Source organism: Vipera berus (genome assembly GCF_964194415.1).
Source record: "Vipera berus genome assembly, chromosome: 10".
Classification (NCBI taxonomy): domain Eukaryota; kingdom Metazoa; phylum Chordata; class Lepidosauria; order Squamata; family Viperidae; genus Vipera; species Vipera berus.
Genome location: NC_138213.1, coordinates 21,673,016 through 21,700,793, shown reverse-complemented (window position 1 = coordinate 21,700,793; position 27,778 = coordinate 21,673,016). Strand labels below are relative to the sequence as shown.

Genomic DNA, 27,778 nt, shown 5'->3' with positions numbered 1-27,778 from the left:
TTTGTTGAATTACTTGTATGCTTTGGGTCATTGTCCTGTTGCATCACCCATCCTCTGCGGAGCTTCAGTTGGCGGACAGATGGTCGTACGTTTTCCTGCAAAATGTCCTGATAAACTCTGGAATTCATTTTTCAATCAATGACAACAATCCATCCAGGCCCTGAGGCAGCAAAGGAGCCCCAAACCATGATGCTCCCTCCGCCATGTTTTACAGTGGGGATGAGGTTTTGATGTTGGTGTGCTGTGCCTTTTTTTCTCCACACATAGTGTTGTGTGTTTTTCCCAAACAACTCAATTTTGGTTTTATCTGTCCACAGTATATTTTGCCAGTAGTGCTGTGGAACATCCAGGTGCTCTTTTGCAAACTTCAAATGTGCTGCAATATTTTTTTTGGACAGCAATGGCTTCCTCCGTGGTGTCCTCCCATGTACTCCATTCTTGTTTAATGTTTTCCTTATTGTAGATGTGTCAACAAAAATGTTAGCATGTGCCAGAGATGTCTGTAGGTCTTTAGCTGACACTCTAGGATTCTTCTTTACCTCATTAAGCATTATGTGCTGTGCTCTTGCAGTCATTTTTACAGGACGACCACACCTAGGGAGAGTAGCAACAGTGCTAAACTTTCTCCATTTGTAGACAGTCTGTCTTACCGTGGACACATGAACATCAAGGCTTTTGGAGATACTTTTGTAACCCTTTCCAGCTTCATGCAAGTCAACAATTCTTGATCGTAGGTCTTCTGAAAGCAATTTTCTGCGAGGCATGGTTCACATCAGACAGTGCTTCTTGAGACCAGTAAACCCAAAACAGGTGTGTGTTTTTAAGGGCAGGACAGCTGTCAGCAACACATCCAATAGCATCACACTGATTGGAGTCAAGGTTGGCTCACTCCTGGCTCCAATTAGCTCTTGGAGAAGTCATTAGGCTAGGGGTTCACATACTTTTTCCACCCTGCACTGTGAATGTTTCCATCTTATGTTCAATTAAAACATGACAACAGCTAATGTTTGTGTAGTATTATTTTAAGCAGACTGTGTTTTTCTATTGTTGTGACTTACATGACGTTTAGAGCGCATTTTATGGCCAATTCATGCAAAACTCCACGTAATCCCAAAGGGTTCACATACTTTTTCTTGCAACTGTATCCTACGGTTGTATATATATATAACATGCTAGGGTTAGATTTAATTATTTTTGTGGTTTAGTATGTTCGCTGTATTATATGAACTATGAAAATGGCTAACTACAATAATGGCTAAGTATGTTGTGCAAATAAAACTGCTATGTAAAAAAATTCAGGAAGAAGCTTCCTACCCAGTTATCGTTTATCTTACCAAAAATTTGTAGATCAGGATTGAAAGAGTTCAACAAAGCAAGACCAAAAATAACCTATAAATAAAGAGAAGTTAAAAGTTAATGTACCATCAAACCTGGGTTTGCTTACTCTTAAGAAGACTAGGGGAATATTATAGCACTATTAAAATTCCTGAAAGATGATCACACAGGAGAAAATCATGGGCAATTTTGTATTAAATCAGAGTGCATACAGTAATGGGTATAATGTTAGAGAGAGAGATCACAATTAAATTCTGGAAAAATCCTGAATCATAAGAACAGTGTGACAGTGGAACCAGAAAGGAAATGAACTCCGATTACTGCATGTCTTCTGCCTAGAATGTTTTAATTTGAATTCCTGCATTGAGCAAAAGCTGGATCAGGAAGCTTTACAGCTTCCTTCCCACTTCATGCTTCCAATAACAAACCGGGGTTGGCAACCACACAGATCAAAGAGAAACCCCAAGCCTGAATACTGCTGCTCTATGCCCCACCTCTGTAGGCCCCTCCCCAATATGCCCAATAGATCTTGCCATCCATCCAGTGGATCAGGATTTGGAGGACGATACTCCTGGCATTCTGAACTACAGTAATAACAAATATTACAGCCAGTCAGGAAGTACAGGGTAAAAGTGGAGGATCTGCTGGTGATTCTCTCCTACTTATTTCTCAAGGCTGAGAGAAGCATACTAACTGGGGCATTTCTCTGATTCCATCAAGATGCTGATGCTGCTCCCCACCCACCCAACAAAATGCTGAGTGCGTAAAAATAGGACAGAAAGCCCACCTCTTGAACTTTGCTTAATTTGATAACTTTGCTCAGCTGGGTGAATAGATGGGGTGATGGCTTAAGACTCTGAAAGAAACAAGAAATCATTTTTAGTGTACAGTCTACCTATTAAATTGATATTGCACAAACAGACCGCTGTGGCATACTATTCTTAAGATGGGAGCATCTCCTGTACTCTGTATTAAAGTTGCTTCTCCTAGCTACATTCTTATGTCTGTTTGATTTTTATACTTTAATACATTGCTGCTTGAACTTGATAGGACAAAAAATATGAACAAACTAAGGTTTCAATATCTCACAATCTTCAGCATACTTGAAGGGCTAAAAATAATGTTTATAGTCATAAATTATGCAACACTGGCTGAATAGTGCAACAAATTATGACTTGTTTATACAAACCTTTTGATAATGCAATGGATTTTCAATAGCATAGGACAGTGTTGAAATGAAGTTTGGCTTTGTAATTAATGATGCACACTCCTGGATCAGAAACTGAGTCTGGAAAGAAAGGAGATGGTTATATAAAAGGTGTTTTCTCTGCACCTGACAATATAATTATAAAACATAATTCATATGGCTTCTACTATTATTTTGCAATGGAGTGTATAAGAAATATTTTTTATATTTATTTTATATTTGTTAAATTGATTTACTGCCAACCTGCCATAAACTGCCTAGAGTTACTCTAGACAGTTTGCAACAGTAAAAATAAAGAAAGGAAAAGAAGTGTAAAGATGACAGTAGCAAAGAAACAGAATAATACAATGAAATAAAACAATGAAGTAAAACAAAACAATGAAAAGGAAAACACTGAGAACACAGTGACATAAGAATAAAAGATGGGTGGGATGGAGAAGCAGGGGAGGTGGAGTTTGCGATCAATCTAGTAGCCAACTGCAGTGTGGTCCTCCCTAGCTAGGGTCCCCAGGCCAATCGGCAGGGCCAGGTCTTCAAGCTCTTACAGAAGGAATATTGTGGAAGATACTAGGTAGCTAGAAGTTTGCATGGCTATCTTTCTCAAAGATGAGAACACAGATATTATTCATAGTTATTAGTGTATATGTATACTGTAACATATCATGATATGTACTTAAAGAGAATAGTAGCCAACATATATGAATAAGTATTTTATAAAAAAAACAAAAACAGGTAAAAAGTTGCCCTAAAACCAAAAGAACTATTAGATTAAAATATACCCTTACAACAAGTTTATTCAAAGCTATTAGTGAAAGAAGCTAAAGCTGTATCTTGAATTGTTACTTTAGACCAGATTTTCTTACAGTGTAAGAAAGAACCCTGAAGAAGCCCGGGGGTGGGGGGTTTCGTCCAAATCCTATCAGGGGTCCACAAAATCAAAATTATTTGCCATGTGTTAAAGATATTTGCAAAAATTTAAAACAATGTCACTTATTACTTTTGTTAAAAAAATAGGGTTTCATCATGAAAAATATTTTATTTATCCTAATTTCCAATGGGATTAACTGTTATTTTTACGTTAAGCAATAAATATTCTACAATGCATCACTTTTAAATTAATATGCTCAATATCAATAAACATAAGGCTCTTCTGGGATCCTTCATACATTTTTAAAAGTGAGATGCAACCCCAAAAGCAAAACATTTAAATAACATTGCTTTAGACAGCTTTGATAGATGTTGCAAACGCTCCTTCTCTGTTTCTAGTTTTCAGGAGCCTTTATGATTTGCTATTTGCTGAAATAGAGAATAAGAGTGAAGGCACAGGCCTTTTTGGTAGGAACTCCATTTGGAAATCCTCTCAGGAAGGGTCAGCTGATTCTCCTCTAAATCGCTAGGTATGTGGATATATATAGGTAGTCCCAGGTCGGGAACGTCCATAAAAAAATGAAGGCCCCTAACTGGGACTGGAATTTCCCTCACGAAGCCAAGTGCTTATTAAGCAAAACATCACAGGATTGCTGCACAGCATAGCAATGGCAGATCTGGCAACCCAGATTGCAGCCATTAGGCCAGAGCCAAGCCCACCTCCTGCCCAGTGCCTCATCCCCATCCCAAGACTATTGCTCTGCCAGGCTTGCTTCTGCTTTAGCTGCCCTTCACCTATCCTCCCTCCCACTGGTTCCCCCGCACTCCACTGCGGCCTCCTAGCCCTGCCATCCCCAACTGACCTTCTCCATCTATTCCTCCTGCCACTAATAAGGACTGCCTGGTCAAGATAGCTGCTGGCCCTTCATGAGGCTTTGGTAGCAGAGTGCAAGATACAGATAGGGGTAACCAGGGGGGGGGGAGCTGAAGTGCATGATGCCATTACAAATGTGCCTGAATTTTCATCATGTGGCCATGAAGGTAGCTGTAACTTCCAAGACTGGTCCTAACTCCCATTGGTTCAGCATTGTTGTAATTTTCAATAGTTGCTCAACAAATAGTTGTTAAGCAAGGACTACCTGAATTACTGAGCTTGCTTACTGCCCAACCCTCAGTAACTCTGGGCAACTCATAGCAATTAAAGAAATTATTATAAATTATAATATAATACACAATAGGTTGCAACCTGTAAGCTTGCTTGCTTTGGCCCCTTACCAAAGGCCTGGGTGAAGAGCTTCACAGAGGGGGGGGGATCCAGATCTCAGGGAGGGGAGACCTCATTCCAGAGGGTAGGTGCTTTTAGTCCTGAGCAGGAACACTGTTTAACTGAAGGAACCAAGAGCGTTGGCCAGACTGATGTCATGGGAGAGAAGCTCATGTAGCCAGGCCATATGCCCTTCACAGGGAAAGACCAGCACCTTGAATTCGAACTCAGAAACAAATGGCAAATGGCTCATGAAGCAGAGGTGTCACATGGCACACTAAGAAATGCCCATTATTGCCTGTGTTACGTTGAGGGGTCTAAGTGGTGTTCAAGGGCAGCCCCATGTACTGAATAGTGTAGTAGTCAAGCTGCAAGACAAACAAAGAGTAAAATAATAGAAAACTCTTCACTCCAACTTACCTGGTGGAAATCTTTACCGCTACTTTTACCATCGCCACTGAAATCCACATGAGAAAAGAGACAGCGTAGCAAATGCCTGTCTGCTTCAGGTCCGTGCCGGTTCACAATCTAAGATGCAGAAAATAAATCCCAAACAATTACCCTCTAGAGCCAAGCTGAAATGTATAGATATGGCCTCCAGACAAAATATAAGCCAAGATCAAAGTTTTAGTTAGGCACTTAGATATCTGCAGGATCATTTCCCCCCCCCACCACCACCAGAAAAGGTCGCCCAATACATTTATCTTGGGAAAATCTGCCCACGGTCGTGCTTTCTTTCAAGGGGGGGGGGCTGAGGAAATAAAGGCTCCTGCACTCTGCAGCACTCTCCCCTGGAAGTTAGGACGGTTCCAGAAGTTGTTCTTCCAGAGGGCATTTGGAATGTATTTATTTGATACATTTATATGGCCACCTGTCTCACTGACATGATTCTACTGCTCAAACAGTTGAAAACAGGGGAAAAAACAATCCCGTTTAAAACAAGAGATAACTTAAACCAACTTTACAGGCAGGAACTCTCAGGACCCTAGCCTTGATGGCAAAGCTACACTTCCAATGTCTTTCAAAAGGCCATGTCAGGCTATTCCTTTTTGCTTTCGGGTTCTGCCATTTTGCTGGGAGGGCAGAAGCTGTGAGGCCATGCTGTTGGGAGGGGGGAGGTCCTCCACTTTGTTCCTACCCCTTTGATCCCTCGGGGTGTGAACAAGAGGGGAATGTGCCCTGGGCCATCTGTATTATCTCCAACCTGATCTGAGGAGACCAGGAGGAAACAAAACCCTGAAAACGGTGCAGCGCTTATCACCTCCCATAACAACTTAGTACCTGAGGATTGGATGAAATCAAACTGGACATTTGGCCGTTGGGATGGGGTTTTGAAAGAGATGCTTTAATGTAGCGTTTTGCGCAGCAAAGCGTTAGATCTTGCTTTGCTCTTTTGCTATCACTGACTCCCAATAAAAGTTCATTTGAAACAATGCCTGTTTCAAGAATTCTGTTTTCTTGGGAGGAGTAGCTGAGGCACGGACCTTACATTAAGCAAAAAGGTCAACCTGAAGAGGCAACTACACTACTGTGGGGACCATGCACACTATGTCCTTCCATGGCAGCCAACAGGATGAGAGCGAATGCTTGGGAGAATCCATCGCCAAGAATCTCCCAGAAGAGAGTTCCTCTGGATGGATGGAGGAGACGGTCACCATGGAGAGCTCCGCGAAGCCAAGATGGTCGGTCAGGGTAGGAAAGAGAAAGGAATGGGACCTGAGGCAGCCAGAGACAGGGCTGGAAGCGGGAGATGGAGCTGCTCTATGATGATGATGATGAAACAGAAGGAGAACAGGAACTGGTTGACCAAATCCTGAAGTGACCTGTGCAATACATGGTGGAAGCCTTTCAGGACCTCAAGACGAAGTCTGGGCAGTGCAAGAGTAGTAGTGGGGAGCAACTCTAAGAAGCCAAGTATGGTGGGGGTGAGTCTGTGACGACCGAAGCCAGTCTGCAACTGGCTCCATGGAAACAGCAGCAACCACCCTGGCAGCACAGTAGTGAACTGCTTCCAGACAAACACTCCACCAGCGCCCCGGGAGAGCCTCGCTGGAGGAACCAAAACTGGTCCCTCTAGGAGTGAAATTTGATGGGGACTCCAACAGCTGGGGTTCTTCTTACCCATGTTTTCACTCCCATGCAAGTGTATGGGAGAAACCTCCCAAGTGATGAAGCTAGCTAGAGTCAGGGTTGTCACCTTAGCCTTGGAAGGGACCGCAGCCCGATGGATGGTCACCCTTTACAACTGCAATGCACCAGAGCTCCAAAACTTTTAACTGCTTCATGACAGACCTGAGACAGAGGTTCGAGAATTGCCTGGCTGATTGGAAGGCATGAGATTGCATAAAAACCGTGAGGCAGGGGTACTGACCGGTGGCTGAGTACACAGAAGAGTTCCAAGACGTGGCATGCTGCCTCAAGTGATCAGAAGACATCTTAATCAGCTGTTTCCAGGATGGGCTAAATGAGACCTGTATAATGCATGTGTGGCCAGGGAAGTCCCAGCACAATTACACAAATGGTGAATCCTGGCTGAAGAAGTGGAGATCAACCAGAATTGCAACTTGTACCACTCCGCCTAAACATGGAAATGGTCCCCACTAAAAGCCCTGGTTACACCATTACGCTCAACCACCTGCTTCAAATGTGGCAAAGAAGTTCAGCGCACTGCAGCAAAACTCCAGCCAAGAAAGGCGAATAGCAGTCCAGAGGGAAGCCGACCACACCTAACCCATGCCAGAAAGACACAGCCCTGAGGAGTGTGGAGTTCCATCCAACCCCACATCCAAGAGACAGAACTCCGACTCCACCAGAGGATGAACTGGGGCTGCCAGAAAGTGAGTACAATGATGATCCGTTGGTAAGTGGGCCTATTGCACCAATGACCTTGCCCACAGAACTGTTAATCCCAGGCAGAGAAGGAAGCATGATCCTGACCACCCTCTTAGACTCAGGATGCACTGGATGCTTGGTCAGCCCAGCCCTAGTCAGGAAGTTGTGGGTCCGGCTAAGGAAGTTAAAAAAACTCCCATTTCATTCTGCCAACTTGACGGGTCCATCGCAGGGGGTGTCCCGGCTACATTAGCCACGGAACCCCTGGGGATGAGCAAGGGAAGCCACTCAGAAACCTTAACCTTCATCGTGGCACCTGGCATGGAGTGGTCTCTTGTCCCGGGGCTGGCGTGGCTAAAAAAATGGAACCCACTAGTAGACTAGTGGATGGGTCATTTAAAATTCCCTGGGGAAAAAGCTCCCTTGCCAACCAAACCATGTCGGCTGGGAAAAGAGAAGAAACATGGGTAATAGCCATTACCTTAAGCAGTGAAACCTAGAGAGTACTGGGATTTGGCAGAGGATTTCAGTGAAAGGAGTTCGGATGGGCTGTCCCCTCACTGACCCATAGACTGCTAAGCTGCCAAAACCAAAGCTGTACTCGATGACCCCCAGGGAGATGAGCGAACTAAGTCAACTCATTGACAAAAACTTGGCTTATCCAGCCGGCCAGACTCCGGGTGGCCGCCACTATGTTATTCAGAGAAGAAATCTGGCTCTCTTCATCTCTGCGTGGACTATAGAGATTTGAACACAGTGTGTGTGGGGCATGTGTGTGTCCCTTGCTTCTCATGAAAGATATGCTAGCCCACCTATTGAAGGAAAAAGATATTTTCCAAGCTGGTCTTACAAGAGGCATATTACAGAGTTAGGATCAAGGAAGGAGACAAGTGGAAAACTGTGTTCAACTGCCCCCTTGGCTGTTTCCAATTTAAAGTACTCCCCTTTGGTTTGCAAGGGGCCCCCACCGTGTTCATGCAGTTGATCAATGAGGTGTTACACGAGCACTTATAAAAGGGAGTTTTGGTGTACCTGGGCGATATATTAAGTTACACTGAAACGAAGGCTGAACAGGGAGGTTCTGAATAAACTTTGGGCAGCCAAACTTTATGTGAAATGAATTCCACAAAGAAAAACTCAACTACCTGGGCTACCGGATCTTGAATGAGGGGGTGGAGATGGATGCGGAAAAGGTAAGCACCGTTGTGGAATGGGCGACCCCCCGCACCAGAAAGCAACTACTAAAGAGTTTCCTGGGCTTTCAAAACTTCTACTAACAATTTATCCTTTCGTTTGCCCAGATTGCCCTGCCTATCACAAACCTGTTAAAAACCAAAGCTAAGCCCAGTCAGCCCCTGAAATGGACTATGGAGTGCCAAGCAGCATTTGAAAAGCTAAAGTGGAACCAATTTTAAAATATCCTGATCCAAAGAAGGGGTTCATAATTCAGGCTGATTGCCACTACGTTGCGGTGGCGGCCGTGTTACTCCAAAAAAATGAAAAGGGCCAACTACAACCATGTGCCTACACCTCCTGAAAATTATCAGAAACTGAACAGCACTGGCCGGTCTGGGAAAAGGAAGCTTATGCAGTGCACTGGACCCTCTTCACCAGGAGGCACTTCCTAGAAGGGAGCAAAATTCCCTTCCAAGTATGGACTGATCATAAAAACTTAGCTCTCAAAATGCCTAGAAAGCTGTCCCCTAAACAAGCATGGTGGGCACAACACTTCCACTGATTAAACTTTGCCTTCCATTATTTTCCAGGAGGGAAGAATTTTCTAGCTGATGCTCTATTCAGAATGCTGTAGTATCAACAGCACCAAAGCAGTAGTAGTCAAGTCTTTATTACCAACACTGCAGTTAGCAGCCCCAGTGGCTACGAGATCACAAAAAAGAATACCCATGCTACTGAACAGTGCTACCTCAACAGTGTTTAAACAAGCCTTACAGAAAGATGAGTGATTTTTAAAGCACAAAATTTTTTGCTTGATGCAGGGAGGACTACTGTGGGTGGGGGGCAAGTTGTATGTTCCAGCCATGCAAAGGCTAAGAACTATGCAAGTCTCCCATGATTCAAAACTGGCAGGACATTTTGGATTTGTGAAAACCCTACATCTGATAAAAAAAGGTAGTTCTGGTGGCCGTTGCTGAAAAATGACATTGAAAGCTATGTTGCCAGCTGCCCTACTTGTGTAGTGAGAAAACGGGAAAATGCTGGGCCTTTTAGCTAGCCCTTCAGCACCCTGGAGATCTCTCTGGACTTTATTGTGGAACTGCCGGAGAGTGCAGAAAACAGAGTTATTTGGGTCGTGAGTGACCTGTTCTCAAAGCAAGTCCACTTTATTCCATGCCAGAAGATCCCAACTGCCAAGACCCTAGATAGAATGTTCCTCCAACACGTATTGGGGATACAGTGTACTTGTCCATTAGATTTCTGCAATCACTGCAACCTTCTAAGAAACAAGGGCCCAGGTTCGTAGGCCCCTTTCCTATCAAGCGCATCATCAACCTAGTCACTGTGGAATTGGAACTCCCCCAAACCCTAAGGCAGGTTCACCCTGTGTTTCATTGTAGCTTGCTGAAACCATAAATAATCTCGCCTCAGACCAAAAGCAACCCCTGCGCCACAGCCCATTATGGTAGAGGGTGAGATCAAAGAAATCTTAGATTCACGTAGGCATCATGGGGCTGTCCAATGTTTAGTAGCCTGGAAAAATCTACCAGTTTCCCAGAACGAATGGGTTCACAAAAAGCATGTTAGGGCCCCTAGACTGCTTAAATGCTTCCATGAACGTGATGAACCCTGTTAATCACCTGTTTTTCTTTCTTCCATTTTGTTATTTTCTCTCTCCTGAAGGTGGGATCTCCCATTCTTTTAGGGGGCCGCCATGTCAGACCCTCAACATTTCTATTTTTATTTTTATTTTTGCTTTCGGGTTCTGCCATTTTGCTGAGAGGGGGAAGGCTGTTAGGCCATACTGTTGGGAGAGGGGAGGTCAGTTGGTGTTTCGTCCACTTGGTTCCTCACCCCACGGGGTGTGTCTTATGTCAATGCTGCTAACATCAGGTGTTATTTCTTTGACAACAGATGGAAATGCAGTCATTTTTCTCTTTTGCTTTTAGAGCTTTTGATGCTGGGAGGGGGGATGTGGATGAGAGTCCAGTTCGTCACAAACAACTCAGACGTGGGAATCCGAGGTTACCTGAGCCGAGTTGATAATGATTTGGTGGGCTGGAGAGCTGTGGAGAGCCTGCATTTCAAGCTAATTGGGGAATGTGTTAGTTGGAGCAGGGGTTTTCAACCTTTTCACCCATTGTACCACTTTTAGGATAAGGCACTCTCCGAGTATCACCAGTTGCCCAGCAAGGTGTCAAAAACGTGACCAAAAAAAAAAGGGAAAAAATGATAAAGTACAGGTAGTCCTCAACTTACATCATTTTGCTTAGTGACTGTTCGAAGTTACGACGGCAATGAAAAAAGTGACTTATGACTATTTTTCACACTTATGACTGTTGCAGCATCCCCAGGGTCATGTGATTTACATTCGGATGCTTGGCAACTGAATCATACTTATGACGGTCAGTGTCCCAGAGTCATGTGATCACCCTTTGCAACTTTTTGACAAGCAAAGTCAATGGCTGGGGCGGGGGGGGGGGGAGGAGACAGCTCATCACTCAGGTTGCAGGGTGCCTGTGTGTGAGGAATCCATGGGTCTCTGGTGGAGGGGGGTGGGACTGGGGTGGGTGCCCTCCTTCCCTCCCTCTCTCCCATTGTCCCTTCCTTCTTTCCCTCCTTTCTTACCTCCTTTGTCCCTTCCTCCTTCCCTCCCTCAGGTTACAGGGTGCCTGTGTGTGGGGGGGGAGAATCCATGGGTCTCTGGTGGAAGGGTGTGGGACTGGGGTGGGTGCCCTCCTTCCCTCCCTTTCTCCTTTTGTCCTTCTTTCCTTCCTTTCTTACCTCCTTCGTCCCTTCCTTCCTTCCTTCTCTCCCATCTCCCCCTCCCTCCCTTCTCTGGGAGCTTGAGGTTGCTAAGTGAGGCCAGTAAATACTTGCTGCAAGGAAAGCAATTGGGACGGCGCAGCAGAGGGAATCGGCATTTCTCCACATGCGCTGATCAGCGCGCGTAGAGAAACGCCGGATCTTGAGTCTTCATCCCAATGCTTGCCTTGCTGCAAGGAAAGCAATTGGGACACGCAGCAGAGGCAATCCGCGTTTCTGAGCAGCGCTGAGCAACACACAGAAAGCAAACTGAAACAAAAACACAGGGACTGTCAGGAATGCAAGATCAGCGTGTGCTCGGAAACGCTGAATCTCGAGTTCCTCGTCCCAAATGCTTGCCTTGCTGCAAGGATAGAATTGGGACGTGCAGCAGAGGGAATCTTTTCTGATCAGCTGATGACTCTGTACCCCTGGCCCCGACCTCCGCTGACGGGCTCCAGTCAGCGGAGGTCGGGGCCAGCTGTACAGTTGCCAACAGTGGGGGGGAGGGGGTCAGGTCGGCGTGTTTTTCCCTCCACATTCTGAGGGCTTCGCCTAGCGCGGATCAGAAAAAAAAACGTGTGCCTTGATTCCCACCTGTTGCTGCGGGATGAGTCTTGGGGACTCATTGCCGCTTTGCTTTCCCCTCCATAAAGAACATCGGGAAGAGGAGACGGAGGAGGAAAAGAAAATGGACAACCTACCTGCCGAGGCTGTCTCTGTCCCCTTCAGACTCAGGCTTGCTTCTGGCGGGAGGTTGCTAACAATGAGTCCAAGGAGAGGGCAGGGCCTCAGTCTGCGCCTGCGCTCTTCACCTGCAGGCTGCCGGCAAGCAGCATGTTTTCTGGCAGCAAGTGAGCTGGTAAAGAGCGTAGGGGGGGGGGGGCGGCGGGGAGAGGTGGGGGGCAGGAAGGCAATGCCACGTACCACCAGCCATGTGCTCACGTACCACCAGCGGTACGAGTACACCAGTTGAAAAGCTCTGAGTTGGAGCATGGAATTGTGCTTTGCTACTTTGTGCCCAGGGGAGGGGAATTCAGTTTTTGGCTTCGACTATGTAGTGCCGATACTATGTTTCTCGAATAAAAGATTCTTTAAGGTAAACAATGCCTCAAAGTTCTTTTGAAGAGTTTCATCTGTCCCCACCATGACATTTTATCTCCAATCTGATGGGAGGAGGCTGGGAGGAAACAAAACCCTGAGAACTTGCCTGGGATCGGCGCTTATCACCTCAGTTCCCATAACAACTTTGTACCTGAGGATAGAATGAAATCAAACTAGACATTTGGTCGTTGGGATGGGGGTTTGAATGGATGTTTAATGTAACGTTTCGCATAGGAAAATGTTGGGTTTTGCTTTGCTCTTCTGCTATCACTGACTCTCAATAAAAGTTCCTTTTGAAACAATGCCTGTTTCAAGAATTCTGTTTTCTTGGAAGAACTAGATGAGGCAGGACCTTACAGGCCAGCAAGAATTGGGCAAGTCTAATTTCTGAGGGAAGAATGTTCCAGAGGGTGGGTTCTGGGGCAGAAAAGCTCTCTTCCTGCCTGTCTTTGGGGCACTCTTTGAGGGCAGGGTCAGAGCACAACTTGGCTGCCTTGCCTTTAACAGGATGGGTAGACACCACTGGAGAGAGAGGTCCCAGATGTAACACAGCCCCAATACAAGAAAGGCTCTAACCACTCCACCTCCAAATTTCACTCAAAAACATACTAACACTCAATGTAGCCCATGGACCACTGGTGCCACATGTGCAAGTGACTGACATTCATAAATGCATGCACTGCTGCACAGTGCAAGCTTCCAACTACTTTTCAAGGGGAGCCCCATGTAGAGTGCATTGCAATTATCTAAATGGGAAATGACTAAGAGCTTCCCTATCCAGGAATGGATGCATAACACAAAGCTGTGCAAAGTCCGTCTTGATCATGGCTGCCACCCTGTTCCTCAGGCAAGAACCCCAAAACTACAGTAGGAGGACCTCCATGCATGCACAAGAGTATAAACAAGGGGTGGAACATTCCTAGAACCAGGGGGGTCCTAAAACCCAAAGCCATTCGGTCTTACTGAGCCAAACCCTGCTGTTCCCCATCCAGGCCCCACAGCCTCCAGAACAGCGACAGGACTTCCATAGCATCACCTGAACAGCCTAGAATAAAGATGTCTATTTGGATATCATTAGACACTGTTTATTCCACCCTTCGATCTCATGGATCTCACCTTCATGTAGATGTTCAACAGGAAAGGAAGTACCAAATCCTGTGGCACCCCAAATGAGAGGTCACAAGCTGGACCTCCCTTCCCCTATCATTACCAACTGGAACTGGCTCAAAAGAAAGGAGAAAAAGCACAACACTGTGCCACCAATCCCCTCCCCAAAGCCAGTCCAGAAAGATACCATGACTGATGGTATTGAAAGCTGCTAAGAGGGCAAGAGCAAGAGCAAGACTACCCCTGTCCTGCTCTTGCCAGAGGTCATCCAAGAATGCCATCACTGCCATCTCAGTCTCATACCTGGGCCTGAATCCTGACTGAAAGGGGTCCAGATAATCCACCTCTTCCATAGTTCTTTGAAGCTGCTGTGCAAATCTCAAAAGGTAAAGGTTGGAAACTCAACATAAATTGTCCAGTACTATTTTGTCTGTGATAGCCTCTTAGGGAAGGCTATCCTTAACAGACAATAGAACCATCTCTCAAAGAGGATTTAACCACCACTACGATGCATCCACATGTCACCTCCCAAGAGGCCTTAGCCAACTATTACAGAGCTGATATAACTAACAAGCAAAACCCTGTTTACTTCCTCAGGTCCAACAGGATCAAACAGTCAGGAAAATGAATCAATTTACTTTCAAAATGTGTGCAGCCCAATATAAAAATTGAATTGCCTGCCTCAAATCGTCTACTAGATTATGTTTTTAACCTGGAAAATAGCAAACATAACTATAAAAATAGCAAACTCACAAAAATGTATAACTAAAAATTAACTGTATGCTTATCTTAAATGCTAAATAGAGGAAAACATGCTTTTTATAGTAGCAATATCCTCCAGAGAACATTTTCTTCATGCTACAGTCTAATCAAAAAATATCAAAAGTATTTGTTGTAGCAATGCAATCAAACATGGAAAATATCCCAAAAGACAGACTGGCCAAAAAATATGGAGTAGATCAAAACCTGTACTCTTACTCTCAGATAAAAAATGGAGCAAAGCAATTATTGGCACTGACTGAACTGAAACACAGCCCTTTTGACACTTCTAATTATAAACAAAATTAAGCACAGGAATTTTAATAAGTGGTAACATGAACTTAGTCCAAGCCATCTAACACAATTTGGATACTAATCTGGAGACAGAAAACTGTCAGCTGATGTCACCAGATGAAACACAGCTTTCAGCAAATGGATTGCAATAAGACCCATGTTTGTTATTTGCAGAAATTCAAGTAGTATGAAAAGCACAGTGGTACAAAATAAGCTGAGAATGAGCTTATCTTCTTCCCATCACAATTCCAAAGTAGTGTGATGCTCCCCACTTACATGCTGTATTTCCTGCTGGCTGGCTCGGTAGTTTTTCTTAGTTAAATTGTCCACCAGGTAGCTGATTTGAGACAAGGCCAGCGAGAGCGAGTCAAGATTCATTGCTGGTTGGGGCGGAAGCAGGCGGCCGAGTCCGGCGCAAAATCACCATTATTCCCCTTTAGTCACCTCAGAGACAGGTTAATTTTTTTCCACTTAGACTGTATCTCAAGTTATGTTGTGTCTTTAGTTCTTCTTTCCCAGTACTCCCACTACGTCCTGAAACATGGCACCTGAAAAATAAAGCAGACATTTTTACATTAAGTATTAATAACACTATTTTCCATTTTATTCAGAAAAATGGTAGGAGCTGCAAAGTATAGGTTTAACACAGCAAAGAGGTTGACCAAACCTGAGAGAAGGCACATTGGGACACCCGATTCATAGCATCATTTCCTATGCACTACAATATAACTGTCCAGGAGAGTAATTTTTAATTCATTCACTGAACATCAAAGATGATTTCAGATATGGCCAATACACGGCCTACCAACCTATTCTCCAAGGGTTTTTCAGAATTGGATTTGCAAGACTGGGGGTGGGGGTGGGGAACGAACCTCAAACATACACAGCCATCAGGTCCCACCATTCTTCTCCTCCCACTTGCTATATGTCAAACATTAAAGGGTATTGGCTACCCTTTTCTCACATGTTCACACTCCCTCCCTGTCCCTAAACTTCAATAAACAATTCTAATTCTGCAACATAACTATGGTAAGTGCCTCTCTTTTGTTGCAGACAAATTCCATGGGTCATTACTATGCCCTAGAGCAGGGTGGATAAGAGTAAATGACAGATAGTATTACTTTAATACCAACAGAAACCTGATTTTAAAAAACATGATGCACAATGAATGTATAACATGAACTCAGTCTATTTTACTTTTCTAGAGTCTGGTGTAGTGGTTAAAGGCACCAAGCCAGAAACTGGGAGACAATGAGTTCTAGCTTAAACACAAAGTCAGCTGGGGACTTTGGGCCAGCCACTTTTGCTCAGTCCCAAAAATGATCCAGATAAAGAGGACAGCAGAGACAAGAAGGATGAAACAAAGTGACAGAAGACATTCTGACATGCCTAACAATTTGAGGCATGCATTTCTGGATTATGAGTTTCTATATTATATCTTTATTGGATTGATTTTACTTATTCACCAGGAAAGATTGGCCAAAAAAGCAGTGAGAATGACAGTGGCACTGGGACATCTGTATGTGATAGTCATCATTGTGAGTGGTGTTATAATGGCTGAGACCAGACAAGAGAGGGCTGCACTTGGCATAGCAGGCATAGTTACAAAGTTGGACCGCTGGTGAAGTGGCAAAGTACAGACCACTTCTAATCAGAGACAAAATGGCAGCGAGAAGAGTAGAACAGGCAGCCACTGCAGCTGGGATCTGTGGCAATGACACCTACAGGAAGTAGTGAGCAAGACTACTTGCTTGGGTTAGACCAGGGGTTGGCAACCTGAAACGGTGAAAGAGCCACTCAGAACCGGTTCCCTCACAAAAGAAAAAAGTAAGAGCTGCAAAAGGCAAGCGCACATGTGCATGCGCAGAACAGGCTTCATTGAAGTGGAGCCTAAGGCGAGACATGCATTGGCCCTGCCCCCCCCCCGGTCCAGCTCTCTTTGCAGCTCAATCGGAGGGGTCCCTCCGGTTTAGCATCTTCTGCAACTTCACACGCACAACCACTTGCTCTTTCACGCCCTGCCACCGGGGCAACCAAGGTGGAAATCTTCTGGCGCTCGCCCGCCTCCCCTCCCTCACCTGCAAACTCCCGCCGCCCCGCCTCTCCGCCAGGCAACACCCACCAGCTCCGAGACGCCTTGTGAGTTGCCCTCCAGACTTGGTCCGCTCAGGAACGGCACAAACCCACCACCCCTCCCTTGGTCCCCTTTTTGCTGCTGTCCTCCCGGCCATCGCTGTGGCACGTGCCCAGCCCACCTGGCTCCCTTTTCCACAGCGCTCCCTTTGTTCCCCGCCGAACTTCCAACTCCCACCCACGTCCGGCTCTTGGAGCACCGCTTACAGCAGAGCAGCCACCCGGCACCTCTTGCCATGTGATGCCTTCCACGGACAGCCCCCTATGCTCTTCCGGCTGGCGCTACTCACCGACTGAGCGATTTCCCAGGATCACCACCTTTCAGTAGCACACGAACGGCAGAAGGAGGTGCGAGCTGTGAAGAAAAACTCCTCACAATCCGATTCTTCCAAGAGAAAGTCCCAGAGAGGGACTTGCATTACTTCAGAGATCGTGTTTTTATTCAGAAATTAAATTTCACATATGTTCAGAGATGTTCATGCCCAAGCAGGAGACGTGTGCGCGGTACCATAATCGAAGCCGCACGAGGAGCCGAGCTTAGCAAAAGCACCTCCGATGCCTTTTCCTCTGCCCGAGAAGCAAAATAAAGGGTGGCCAGGCGCTCAGGAGGCACACTTACGCTCAGTTGTATGTTTGAAACCCACGTGCTCCATTTGTAGTTGTGGCATTCTCAGCTCTACTTGGGCAGGTTCTTTATCACTCGGCCTGCCTGCCTTGCGGTAACCCACCCTTTCCTCTCCCCCCCCCACTACTACCTTCTCGCCAGCACTTGGAGCCACCGCGGGGGAATCTCTCGGAAGAGGCCCCGTAGATCCGCCGCCCACGGGACGGCCAAAAGGTGGGGGCAGAGAGGGGAAGCTTCCAAGACCCCCAGCGACCCCCCCAGGCTAGCAGAGGCAGCGGCGGAGCAGGGCGAGAGGAGACCTGCCGGGCACGGAAGAGCACCACTCACCGACTGAGCGGTATCCCAAGATCACCTTTCGGTAGCGCACAAACAGCATTGCCCAGCAGCGGTTCCAAGGCCAACCGAGTGGAGGCGTAGAAGGGTAGTAGTGGGGGGGGGAGAGGAAAGGGTGGGTTGCTGCAAGGCAGGCGGGCTGAGCGATAAGGAGCTGGGGACGTCGTAACTACAATCGGAGCGCGTGGGTTCCAAACATACAGCTGAGCGTAAGCGCGCACCCTGGGCGCCCGGCCACCTTTTATTTTGCTTCTTGGGCGGAGAAAAATGCATCGGAGGTGCTTTTGCTAAGCTCGGCTCCTCGCGTGGCTTCAATTATGGTACCGCGCACACGTCTCCTGCTTGGGCGTGAACACTGCCGAACATATGTGAAATTTAATTCCCGAATAAAAACAAGATCTCTGAAGTAATGCAAGTCCCTCTCTGGGACTTTCTCTGGGAAGAACTGGAGTGCAAGTTTTTTTTCACAGCTTGCACCTTCTTCAGCTACCGGCGGCATCGCCCATACCCATTTGCCGAGTACTGCCTGCCCTGTCGCTGAAGGATCCGCCTGCCCCATCCCTGCTGCCACATGGGGATCCGCCTGCCCAGGGCTGGGTGGCAGCAGAGGGGGCAGTTCCTCTTGCTGCACCCTGTTGTAGGGGGCATCGTTTACCCTTCCCCTCTCTCATGGTGATGCAACACCTTCAGTCTCCAGATTCTGCCGTGACGTCGCCTCCGCCTCCCCCTTCTGTCCACTGCCTGTCCTGAAGGAAGAGGAGCCGCCGCCGCCTCCGCCTCCGCCTCCCCCTTCTCTCCACTGCCTGGCTCAAAGGAAGAGGAGCCACTGCCGCAGCTCTGCCAACCTTCGCCTCCCCCGCAGAACCAACTTCGTATGCCAGCCCCCATGGCGGCAGCAGTCCCCAAGGGCTGGGCAATCGTCCTGGTGGCTACAGCTCCCAGACAACAGCAAGAGGAAGGTGGCTGCTGCTGTTGGGGAGGCCTAGTTCCCTCGCCGTGCCTGGCAGGCAGTACTTGAGAAGCAGGTGGAGGCTGGCGGAGCTGCAGCGGCAGCTCCTCTTTCTTCGAGCCAGGCAGTGGACAGAAGGGGGAGGCGGAGGCGATGTTGCGGCAGAATCTGGAGAATGAAGGGTAAACAGTGCCCACTCCGACAGGGTGCAGCGAGAGGAACCGCCCCCTCTGCTGCCACCCAGCCCTGGGCAGGTGGATCCCCATGTGGCAGCAGGGATGCCTCTAGGTCCCTGCACAAACGGCGACAGGGGAGGCGCGCCAATGGCTTGGACTTGCTGCAAAGTTCATCAGGCCTGGCAGGCACCGCGGGGGAATCTCTTGGAAGATCCACCGACCGCGAGATGGCCAAAAGGCAGGGGCCGACAGGCGAAGCTTCCAAGATCCCCGGTGACACCCTCCCGGGCTAGCAGAGGTGGTGGCGGCGGAGCAGGGCGAGGGGAGACCCGCCGGGCAGGAAAGAGGCAGGCCCGGAGCAGGCGGATGACCATGCGGCGGTGGGGACACCTCTGGGTCCCTGGAGAAATGGTGGTGTGTGTGTGTGTGTGTGTGTGTGTGTGTGTGTGTGAATGCTGTCAGCAGGAGTACTGGCTACAGCTGCTTGGGGAGGGATAAATGGTGCCCCCTCCAACCGGTCTGGGCCCGCCTGCATTTAGACGGGAGGGCAGGCGAGTGCAGGGCGCAGCGAGAGGAACCACCGCCTCTGCTGCTGCCGAGACATGGGCAGGCAAATCCACATCCACCACCTGGGCTAGCAGAGGCGGTGGCAGAGCAGGGCGAGGGGAGACCTGCCGGGCAGGGAAGAGGAGGGCCCGGGGCACCCTGAGACTGGCCACCCCCACCCATGCAGCAGGTAGAAAAAGGGCCCACTCACCTTTCCAGTCCTCCCGTCTCTTCCTCCGCTTCCACCACATGCAGTCCGAAGAAGCAGAGGTTTGTGGGGACTCCCACAAACGGCTTGTGGGCAGTCCCACAAACCAAAGAAGTTCAACCAATCAATTCAAACTTCGCGAGGTGTGTGTGTGTGTGTGTGAAGTTTGAATTGATTGAACTTTTTTACTCCCACTTTTTTTCGGAACTGCACATAGCGGAACCACAGGAGACAGCTTAAAGAGCCGTATGCGGCTCCAGAGCTGCGGGTTGCTGACCCGTCGGTTAGACCAGGGCTTTCCAGCTGGTGGTACATGGGGTCGCCATCCTCCCCCCTGCCTCTGCTCCTTCCCAGCACTTGCTGCTGGAAAACAAGCTGCTTGGCGGCAGCCTGCCCTACAGGAACCCTACTGAGGGTGTGCGAAGAGCACAGTAGAACAAGGCCCCGCCCTCCCCCGGGACTCATTGTGCAGCAACTGGATCGAACTCTTCTCGTGCGGGATCCGTGTCGTCCTTAGCCCTCTCTTACTTCAGAAGCAAGCGCAAGCCTGAAGGGGACAGACCTATCCACTCGCTCGGCAGGTGTTTGAGACCGCTCGCATCGCAGCCCTGAGCGCCAACCTCACAACTCCCCTCCTTCTTTTCCCCCTTCTCTCTTTCTCTGTTGCGGCCTCACTCTCTTCCATCTTATTTTCCTCTCCCCCCCCGCGGGTTTGTGATTCCCCTCACGGCCCTCACGTTGCCTCCAGGGGCTCGAGATGTTTCCCCCTCTCCTCTTCCCGAGTTGCCCGGCTTTACGGAGGGGAAAGCAAAGTGGCCAGACGGCGTTTCCTCCCCGAGGAGTCATCCCACAGCAACAGGTGGGAATCGAGGCCATTTGTTTTGATGATGCGCGCCAACAGAATGCGGGTGTGGAGGGAAAATGTGCCCGCCTGACTCCCTACCCCCCCACTGTGGGGACTCCATACAGCCAGCACCAACCTCCGCCAACGGGCTGCAGTCCACAGAGAGCTCCCAGCGGGTCAGCGCAATGCCATGCACCCAGGAGGCTGCATCTGGGGCCACCAATCAGCTGGTGACTACATATGGCTAGTCCCGACCTCTGCCGACAGGCTCCAGTCGACCCGCCGGGAGCTCTGGCGACTCCGTACAGCCGGCCCTGAACTCCGCAAGCGGAAAGCGAGCAAGATTGCCAGGAGCACGAATCGGCATGTGCTCAGAAACGCCGATCTCGTGCTCCTGCGCATCTCACTTGCTTGAAGAAAGCAAGCTGAAAGCGAGTGAGATTTCCAGGAGCGCGAATCGGCGTATGCTCAGAAACACTGATCTCGCGCTCCTGCGCATCTCGCTTGCTTTCTATCAACAGCTTTTGATGCCTTTCCATGTCTTCTAAATTTTGTTTCTCTGCTCCTTGGAAGAATCCACATAGTCCTCCAAACAAGGAGCTCAGTTTTTAAAAAGCAGTAGTATTGTTTCTGTGATCCCTGTCTTTGCTAATTATCTGTTTAGGTGCAGCCCTACCCCTATTTTAAAGGGAATAAAAGCTGAGTTAAAATCATAACCACACTGGAATTCATTTCTGAGCATAGATTGCTTTCCTTATCTACCAACCGCTTGCCATGGCATCTTGTCACTCTGCATGAGGAAAAAAGGTTCTCTTTTCAGACAGACAGTTCCTACATGCCCACAGTCCCCAAAGTAGTCTCTTAAAAAAAAGGCAAGCACTTGCTCCATCCTACTGGACACCTCTCTAAGAACACAGGTTTTGAAATACTGAAACATAGAACTTGACAAGAAGCTTTATGATAGTAGAAGTCATCACCAATGATTTCAGTCAGAAACTTATTGAGAGCTGTGTTATACCCAGTAAGTATTTACTGGCCTCACTTAAGAAGCAACCTCAAGCTCCCAGAGAAGGAAGGGAGGGAGGAGGGAAGCGGAGGGGGCGGGACAGATGGGAGGGCGGGAGAGATAGGAGGGAGGGAAGGAAGGGGAGATGGAGGGGGAAAGGAGGAAGGGACAAAGAAGGAGGGAAGAAAGGAAGGAAGGGACAATGGGAGAGAGGGAGGGCATCCACCCCAGTCCCACCCCCCTCCACCAGACCCAGGGATTCCCCCCACACAGGCACCCTGCAACCTGAGAGATGAGCTGCCCCCCCCCCGGCCACTGACTTCACTCGTCAAAAAGTTATAAAACTTGATCACGTGACCCTGGGACACTGTGACCATCATAAGTATGAATCAGTTGCCAAGCATCCAAACGTAAATCACATGACACTGGGGATGCTGCAACAGTCATAAGTGTGAAAAATGGTCATAAGTCACTTTTTCAGTGCCGTTGTAACTTCAAACAGTCACTAAGCGAATTGTTCTAAGTTGAGGACTACCTGTACTTTATCATTTTTTCCCTCTCTTTTTTTGGTCATGTTTTTGACACCTTGCTGGGCGACAAAAGTGGTACAATGCAAAAAAATGAGGGAAATAGGATGGCCAAGTGAAGTGTAAGAGGAATTGAGATTCTGAGTTTCAACGCTTTAACATCATCTCAGAAGGTATCCTAAATAAGCACAATCTTGTTGAAATTTGGGAGGCTGCATGTAGTTGGTGGAGAAAGATTTCTTGGAATGTCAGCACCTCATATACAAAAGTCTGTCTCCATTATTTCCAATCACATCTTCCATTACCAGAAGAACTTATATTTTAGCAGTAGTGCAAACAAGGGATGGGGGAAGCGCTACTGGTCCACAGGTGGGGCAAAAAGGAGACAGCCCTGGGCCTAGTTGGAGCCTTCTGGACTATTTCTCTCACCCCTATAAATTGTTTAAGGGTGACACATAATGCGGGAGATTGGGGATGTAATGCAAGAATGTCTAGTCTAGCACTGATGTTACCTGGTTTGGGCAATGAAACATCTACAAGAAAACAACCAAGCACCAACCCTGAGCTACAAATATTCTCCTTTATTGGTACTTATATGCTTCATGGCCAGGAAGGCTTTGGCTGATGTCCTGTCTATGATGCTATCTAGAGTGGGAGGATTTTGCTACAGTGAATCATACAGCATAGGGCATCACCATTACTCTATTAGACTACTGAAATGTACTGTATGTGGTGCAGCAGCTTGATTACTGGCATAATAGTTAACAAATATAGAATTACATCTACCAGTAGTTCTCACTTAACAACTGCTCCTTATCAACCATTCAAAGTTATGACAGTGCTGAAGAAGTAACTTTACAACCAGTCCTTCCACTTAAGAACATTGCTGCCGTTTCTGTGCTTCAGTCAGCTTCCAATAAACAGAATTAATGGAGAATCTGTTGAAGTCAAAGTCACATGGTGTCTCACTTAATGATCACAGTGGAAGTGAGATTGTAAGTCTATTGCAATTTAAGGTATCTTACAAAACAACCACATTGCTTAATGACAAAGTTGCCAGTTCCATCTGTTATCCTTAAGTGAGGACTACCTGACTAGTGAAGTCATTTCAGTGACTGCTAAGACCCAGTTCAAACTGCTAGTCATCACCTCAGTTCAAGATTAAGAGGGCATCAATTTATTCTCCATCACATCTGAGCACAGAACAAGAAGCAAAGCTTGTCAGGGTTAGGGTTAAGGTTAAGGGTTAGAATTAAGGGTTAGGGTTAGGGTTAGGGTTAAGGTTAAGGGTTAGGGTTAAGGACTAAGCAATGGAACAACTTAACTCCTGTGCATGGATGTTTCACTGAAGGTTTTCAAGAAAAGATTGGATAATCATTTGTCTGGGATGGTAAGGATTCCTGCCTTGGGCAAGGGGTTGGACTAGAAGACCTTGAAGGTCCTTTCCAGCCCTTTGAGTATTTTACTCTTATTACATACGTTTATTACTGTATTCTTTTTAACACTGTAAGCCACCAAGAGTTACCTTGTGGCAGGGTGAATAATAATCGATGTTTTTAAAAAATAAATAAATAAAAAATCGGATTTTTTTTATTTTTATCAAATTTATTTTAATAAAATGCTTTTTGGAATTAAAATCTAAAGATAGTTTTCTATTTAAGATACATTAATAATTTAGTTTAGTCAGCATGAAATAGAGCTTAGTTATGTAGCATGAGCTGTATATTCGGTAATATTTACATTTTTGGTAAACTCATTCAATGAATCCAAGCTCTGCAAGCTAAGATAACATGCACTGCATTGAATTTCACAGTAACCATGAGACAAATCATAAAACAAAGTTCAGGAATATTCCTTTATCCCATTGTTTTGCAAATCTATGTACACTACAAACTGTCAGTCAGTCATAAAGGACTCAAATGTCTATACACTAATGCACAGAGTATGAACAGTAAGCAGGGTAAACTAGAAATTCAGGTAAATGAGGGAAGATATGATATTGTTGCCATTACGGAAACATGGTGGGACAAAACCTACAAATGGAACACACAGCTAGAGGGATTTAAACTATTTAAAAGAAACAGACTAAACAAAAGAGGAGGTGGAGTTGCTCTCTATATAAGAAATAACTTTATCTCTACAGAAATAGAGCACAACAATGACGAAAACTGTAAACTTGAATGCATTTGGGTCAATATAAAAGGGGGGAAAATGACATTGCCATAGGTGTATACTATAGGCCGCCCAACCAAGCAGAGGAAATAGATGAACTTTTTGCTAGTCAGCTAACTAAGAAGCACATCACAATAGTAATGGGGGACTTTAATTACCCTGATATCAACTGGGAGACAAATTCTGCACCAAGTGGAAGATCAAACAGATTCCTGTCAAACCTAGCAGACAACTTTCTCTCCCAAAAAGTAGAGAAGGAAACTAGGGGATTAGCCATATTGGATTTAATTCTCACAAACAGAGATGAAATGATAGAAGGTGTCGAAGCCACAGGAACCTTGGGGGGAAGTGATCATGCAATATTGGAATTCAACATTCTGGAAGCACAAGCAATAGAACACAGCCAAAATAGAGTCTTGGACTTTAAAAGAGCTAATTTCAATAAACTTAGAGAGACCATGGGAAGAATTCCATGGATGAGAATCCTAAAGGGGAAAACAACTCAAGAAGCTTGGGAAATTTTGAAAAGCGAGATAATAAAGGCCCAGTCTAGTACAATACCAACAAAGAAGAAAAATAACAGCTCTCAAAAGAAACCAGCATGGCTGCATAAAGAACTCTCTGATAAATTGAAAGATAAAAAGGACAAGTATAAGAATTGGAAAGAGGGGCACATAACTAAGTCAGAATATCAGCAAATAGCCCGTGCCTGCAAAGATAAAGTGAGGAAAGCTTAAGGCTCAAAATGAACTAAGGCTTGCGACCAAAGTCAAAAACAACAAAAAAATGCTTCTTTCAACATATAAAAAACAAGAAAAAAATTAAGGAAATGATTGGTCCATTAGTGGGGGAAAGTGGCAAGAAGGTGACAGGCAATAGGGAGAAAGCAGAACTATTTAACTCGTTTTTTGCATCTGTCTTTACACAAAGGGAAAAAACAGTCCAACCTACCAAAACCAGTGCCATAAAAAACAGAATAGAAATGCAAGTTAAGATAGGCAAAAAAATGGTAAGTGAACACCTGTCCAGCCTAGACGAGTTCAAATCACCAGGACCAGGATTACACCCCAAAGTTCTCAAGGAACTGGCAGACGTGATCTCAGAACCACTGAACTATATTTTTCATAGTTCCTGGAGCACTGGGGAACTACCAGAGGATTGGAAGAGAGCTGATGTAGTTCCCATATTCAAAAAAGGGGAAAAAATAGATCCAGGAAACTACAGACCTATCAGCCTGACCTCAATACCTGGGAAGATTCTGGAAAAGATAATCAAACAACAAATCAGCGAACACCTTGATGCAAACAAAGTCATCACTAAAAGTCAACATGGGTTTGTCAAAAACAGATCATGCCAGACAAATCTTATTACATTCTTTGACCAAGTGACAAAACTAGTGGACCAGAGGAATGCTGTAGATATAATTTACTTGGACTTCAGTAAGGCATTTGATAAAGTAGATCACAACCTACTACTTGATAAGATAGAAAAATGTGGGTTAGATAGCATCACCACCAGATGGATTCGTAGCTGGCTGACAGGCCGTACTCAGCGTGTGGTCCTCAATGGAACTGCATCTACATGGAAGGAAGTGTGTAGTGGGGTGCCCCAGGGCTCTGTTCTGGGCCCAGTGCTCTTCAATATCTTCATCAACGATTTGGATGAGGGGATAGATGGGGAACTCATCAAATTTGCAGACGACACCAAGCTGGCAGGAATAGCCAATACTCCAGAAGATAGGCTTAAGATACAGGAGGATCTGGACAGACTCGAACACTGGGCGCTATCTAACAAAATGAAATTCAATGGTGAAAAAAGTAAGGTTCTACATTTAGGCAAGAAAAATCAAATGCACAGGTATAGTATAGGTGGTACCTTGCTCAATAGTAGTAACTGTGAGAGGGATCTCGGAGTCCTAGTAGACAATCACTTCAATATGAGCCAGCAGTGTGCTGCAGCTGCCAAAAAAGCCAACACAGTGCTAGGCTGCATTAACAGAGGGATAGAATCAAGATCAAGTGAAGTACTAATACCACTTTACAATGCTTTGGTAAGGCCACACCTGGAATACTGCATCCAGTTTTGGTCACCATGATGTAAAAAAGATGTCGAGACTCTAGAAAGGGTACAGAGAAGAGCAACAAAGATGATTAGAGGGCTGGAGGCTAAAACATATAGGGAACGGTTGCTGGAATTGGGTATGTGTAGTTTAACGAAGAGAAGAGTGAGGGGTGACATGATAGCAGTGTTCCAATATCTAAGGGGCTGCCACAAAGAAGAGGGAGTCAAGCTATTCTCCAAAGCACCTGAAAGCAGGACAAGAAGCAACGGATGGAAATTAGTCAAGGAGAGAAGCAACCTAGAACTACGGAGAAGCTTCCTGACAGTTAGAACAATTAACCAGTGGAACAACCTGCCTCCAGAGGTGGTGAATGCTCCAACACTGGAGGTTTTTAAGAAGAGACTGGACAGCCATTTGCCTGAAATGGTATAAGGTTTCCTGCCTGAGCAGGGGGCTGGACTAGATGACTTCCAAGGTCCCTTCCAACTTATTATTATTATTATTATTATTATTATTATTATTATTATTATTATTATTATTATTATTATTATTATTATTGTTGTTGTTGTTGTTGTTGTTGTTGTTTGAAGAGAAATGCATCTGTACCAGGCTCCAAGTGTGAGGAGGAAGGGCAGGCAGTAAAAATGAAAGTGAAACCTTCTAAGCAGCTTATAAACCTTGCAATTTTTCTGCACATAGTTTGAAGTGCTTTATTCCTCCCTTGAGGAATAAAATGGCAGCAGGCCATAAAAGAGACCCAGTTTGTGAATATTTTAATGAAGTTCCTCTACCTATGGGTAAAGCAGGTATGCATGCACAATGCAAGGCCTGGTGGCCCAAATGAAACAACATCATGAGATGAGGAAAGAATCATGTTTGAAGAGGCAGGACCTTCCCATTGGTAAACTGTTTTTATTTCACTGTATTTTTTTTAGACCCCCTTCATGGATTACTGCCTTGTCGTGGCGAAGGGGCTTGCGTAATTCAATGAAGCTATGAGCTATGCCGTGCAGGGCCACCCAAGACGGAAAGGTCATAGCAGAGAGTTCTGACAAAACGTGATCCACTGGAGAAGGAAATGGCAACCCACTCCAGTATCTTTGTCATGAAAACCCTATGGACAGCACCAAAAGGCAAAACGATATGACGCTGGAAGATGAGCCCCTCAGGTCGGAAGGCGTCCAATATGCTACTGGGGAAGAGCAGAGGGCTAGTACTAGTAGCGCCAGAAAGAATGAAGCGACTGGGCCAAAGCCTAAAGGACGCTCAGCTGTGGATATGTCTGGTGGTGAAAGGAAAGTCCGATGCTGTAAAGATTTTTTCTCCATAGGAACCTGGAATGTAAGATCCATGAATCAAGGAAAGCTGGACGTGGTCAAACAAGAGATGACAAGACTGAACATCGACATCTTAGGTATCAGCGAACTAAAATGGACAGGAATGGGTG

The 27,778-nt window shown here is 46.3% G+C and overlaps 1 protein-coding gene across 5 annotated transcripts in view; it reads right to left on the bottom strand.

The window, feature by feature from the left end:
• Positions 1-27,778, bottom strand: part of CNOT1 (CCR4-NOT transcription complex subunit 1) — a 148,032-nt gene that overhangs the window by 111,262 nt on the left and 8,992 nt on the right. For all 5 annotated transcript variants that reach the window (XM_081336113.1, XM_081336115.1, XM_081336117.1 and 2 more), the window contains exons 2-6: positions 15,027-15,298; positions 5,094-5,201; positions 2,525-2,623; positions 2,123-2,191; positions 1,335-1,389 (exon numbers count right to left, since the gene is read on the bottom strand). In XM_081336113.1, coding sequence (XP_081192239.1) covers positions 1,335-1,389; positions 2,123-2,191; positions 2,525-2,623; positions 5,094-5,201; positions 15,027-15,128 — 433 coding nt within the window. In that variant the 5' untranslated portion in view covers positions 15,129-15,298. The remainder of the gene's footprint in view (positions 1-1,334; positions 1,390-2,122; positions 2,192-2,524; positions 2,624-5,093; positions 5,202-15,026; positions 15,299-27,778) is intronic.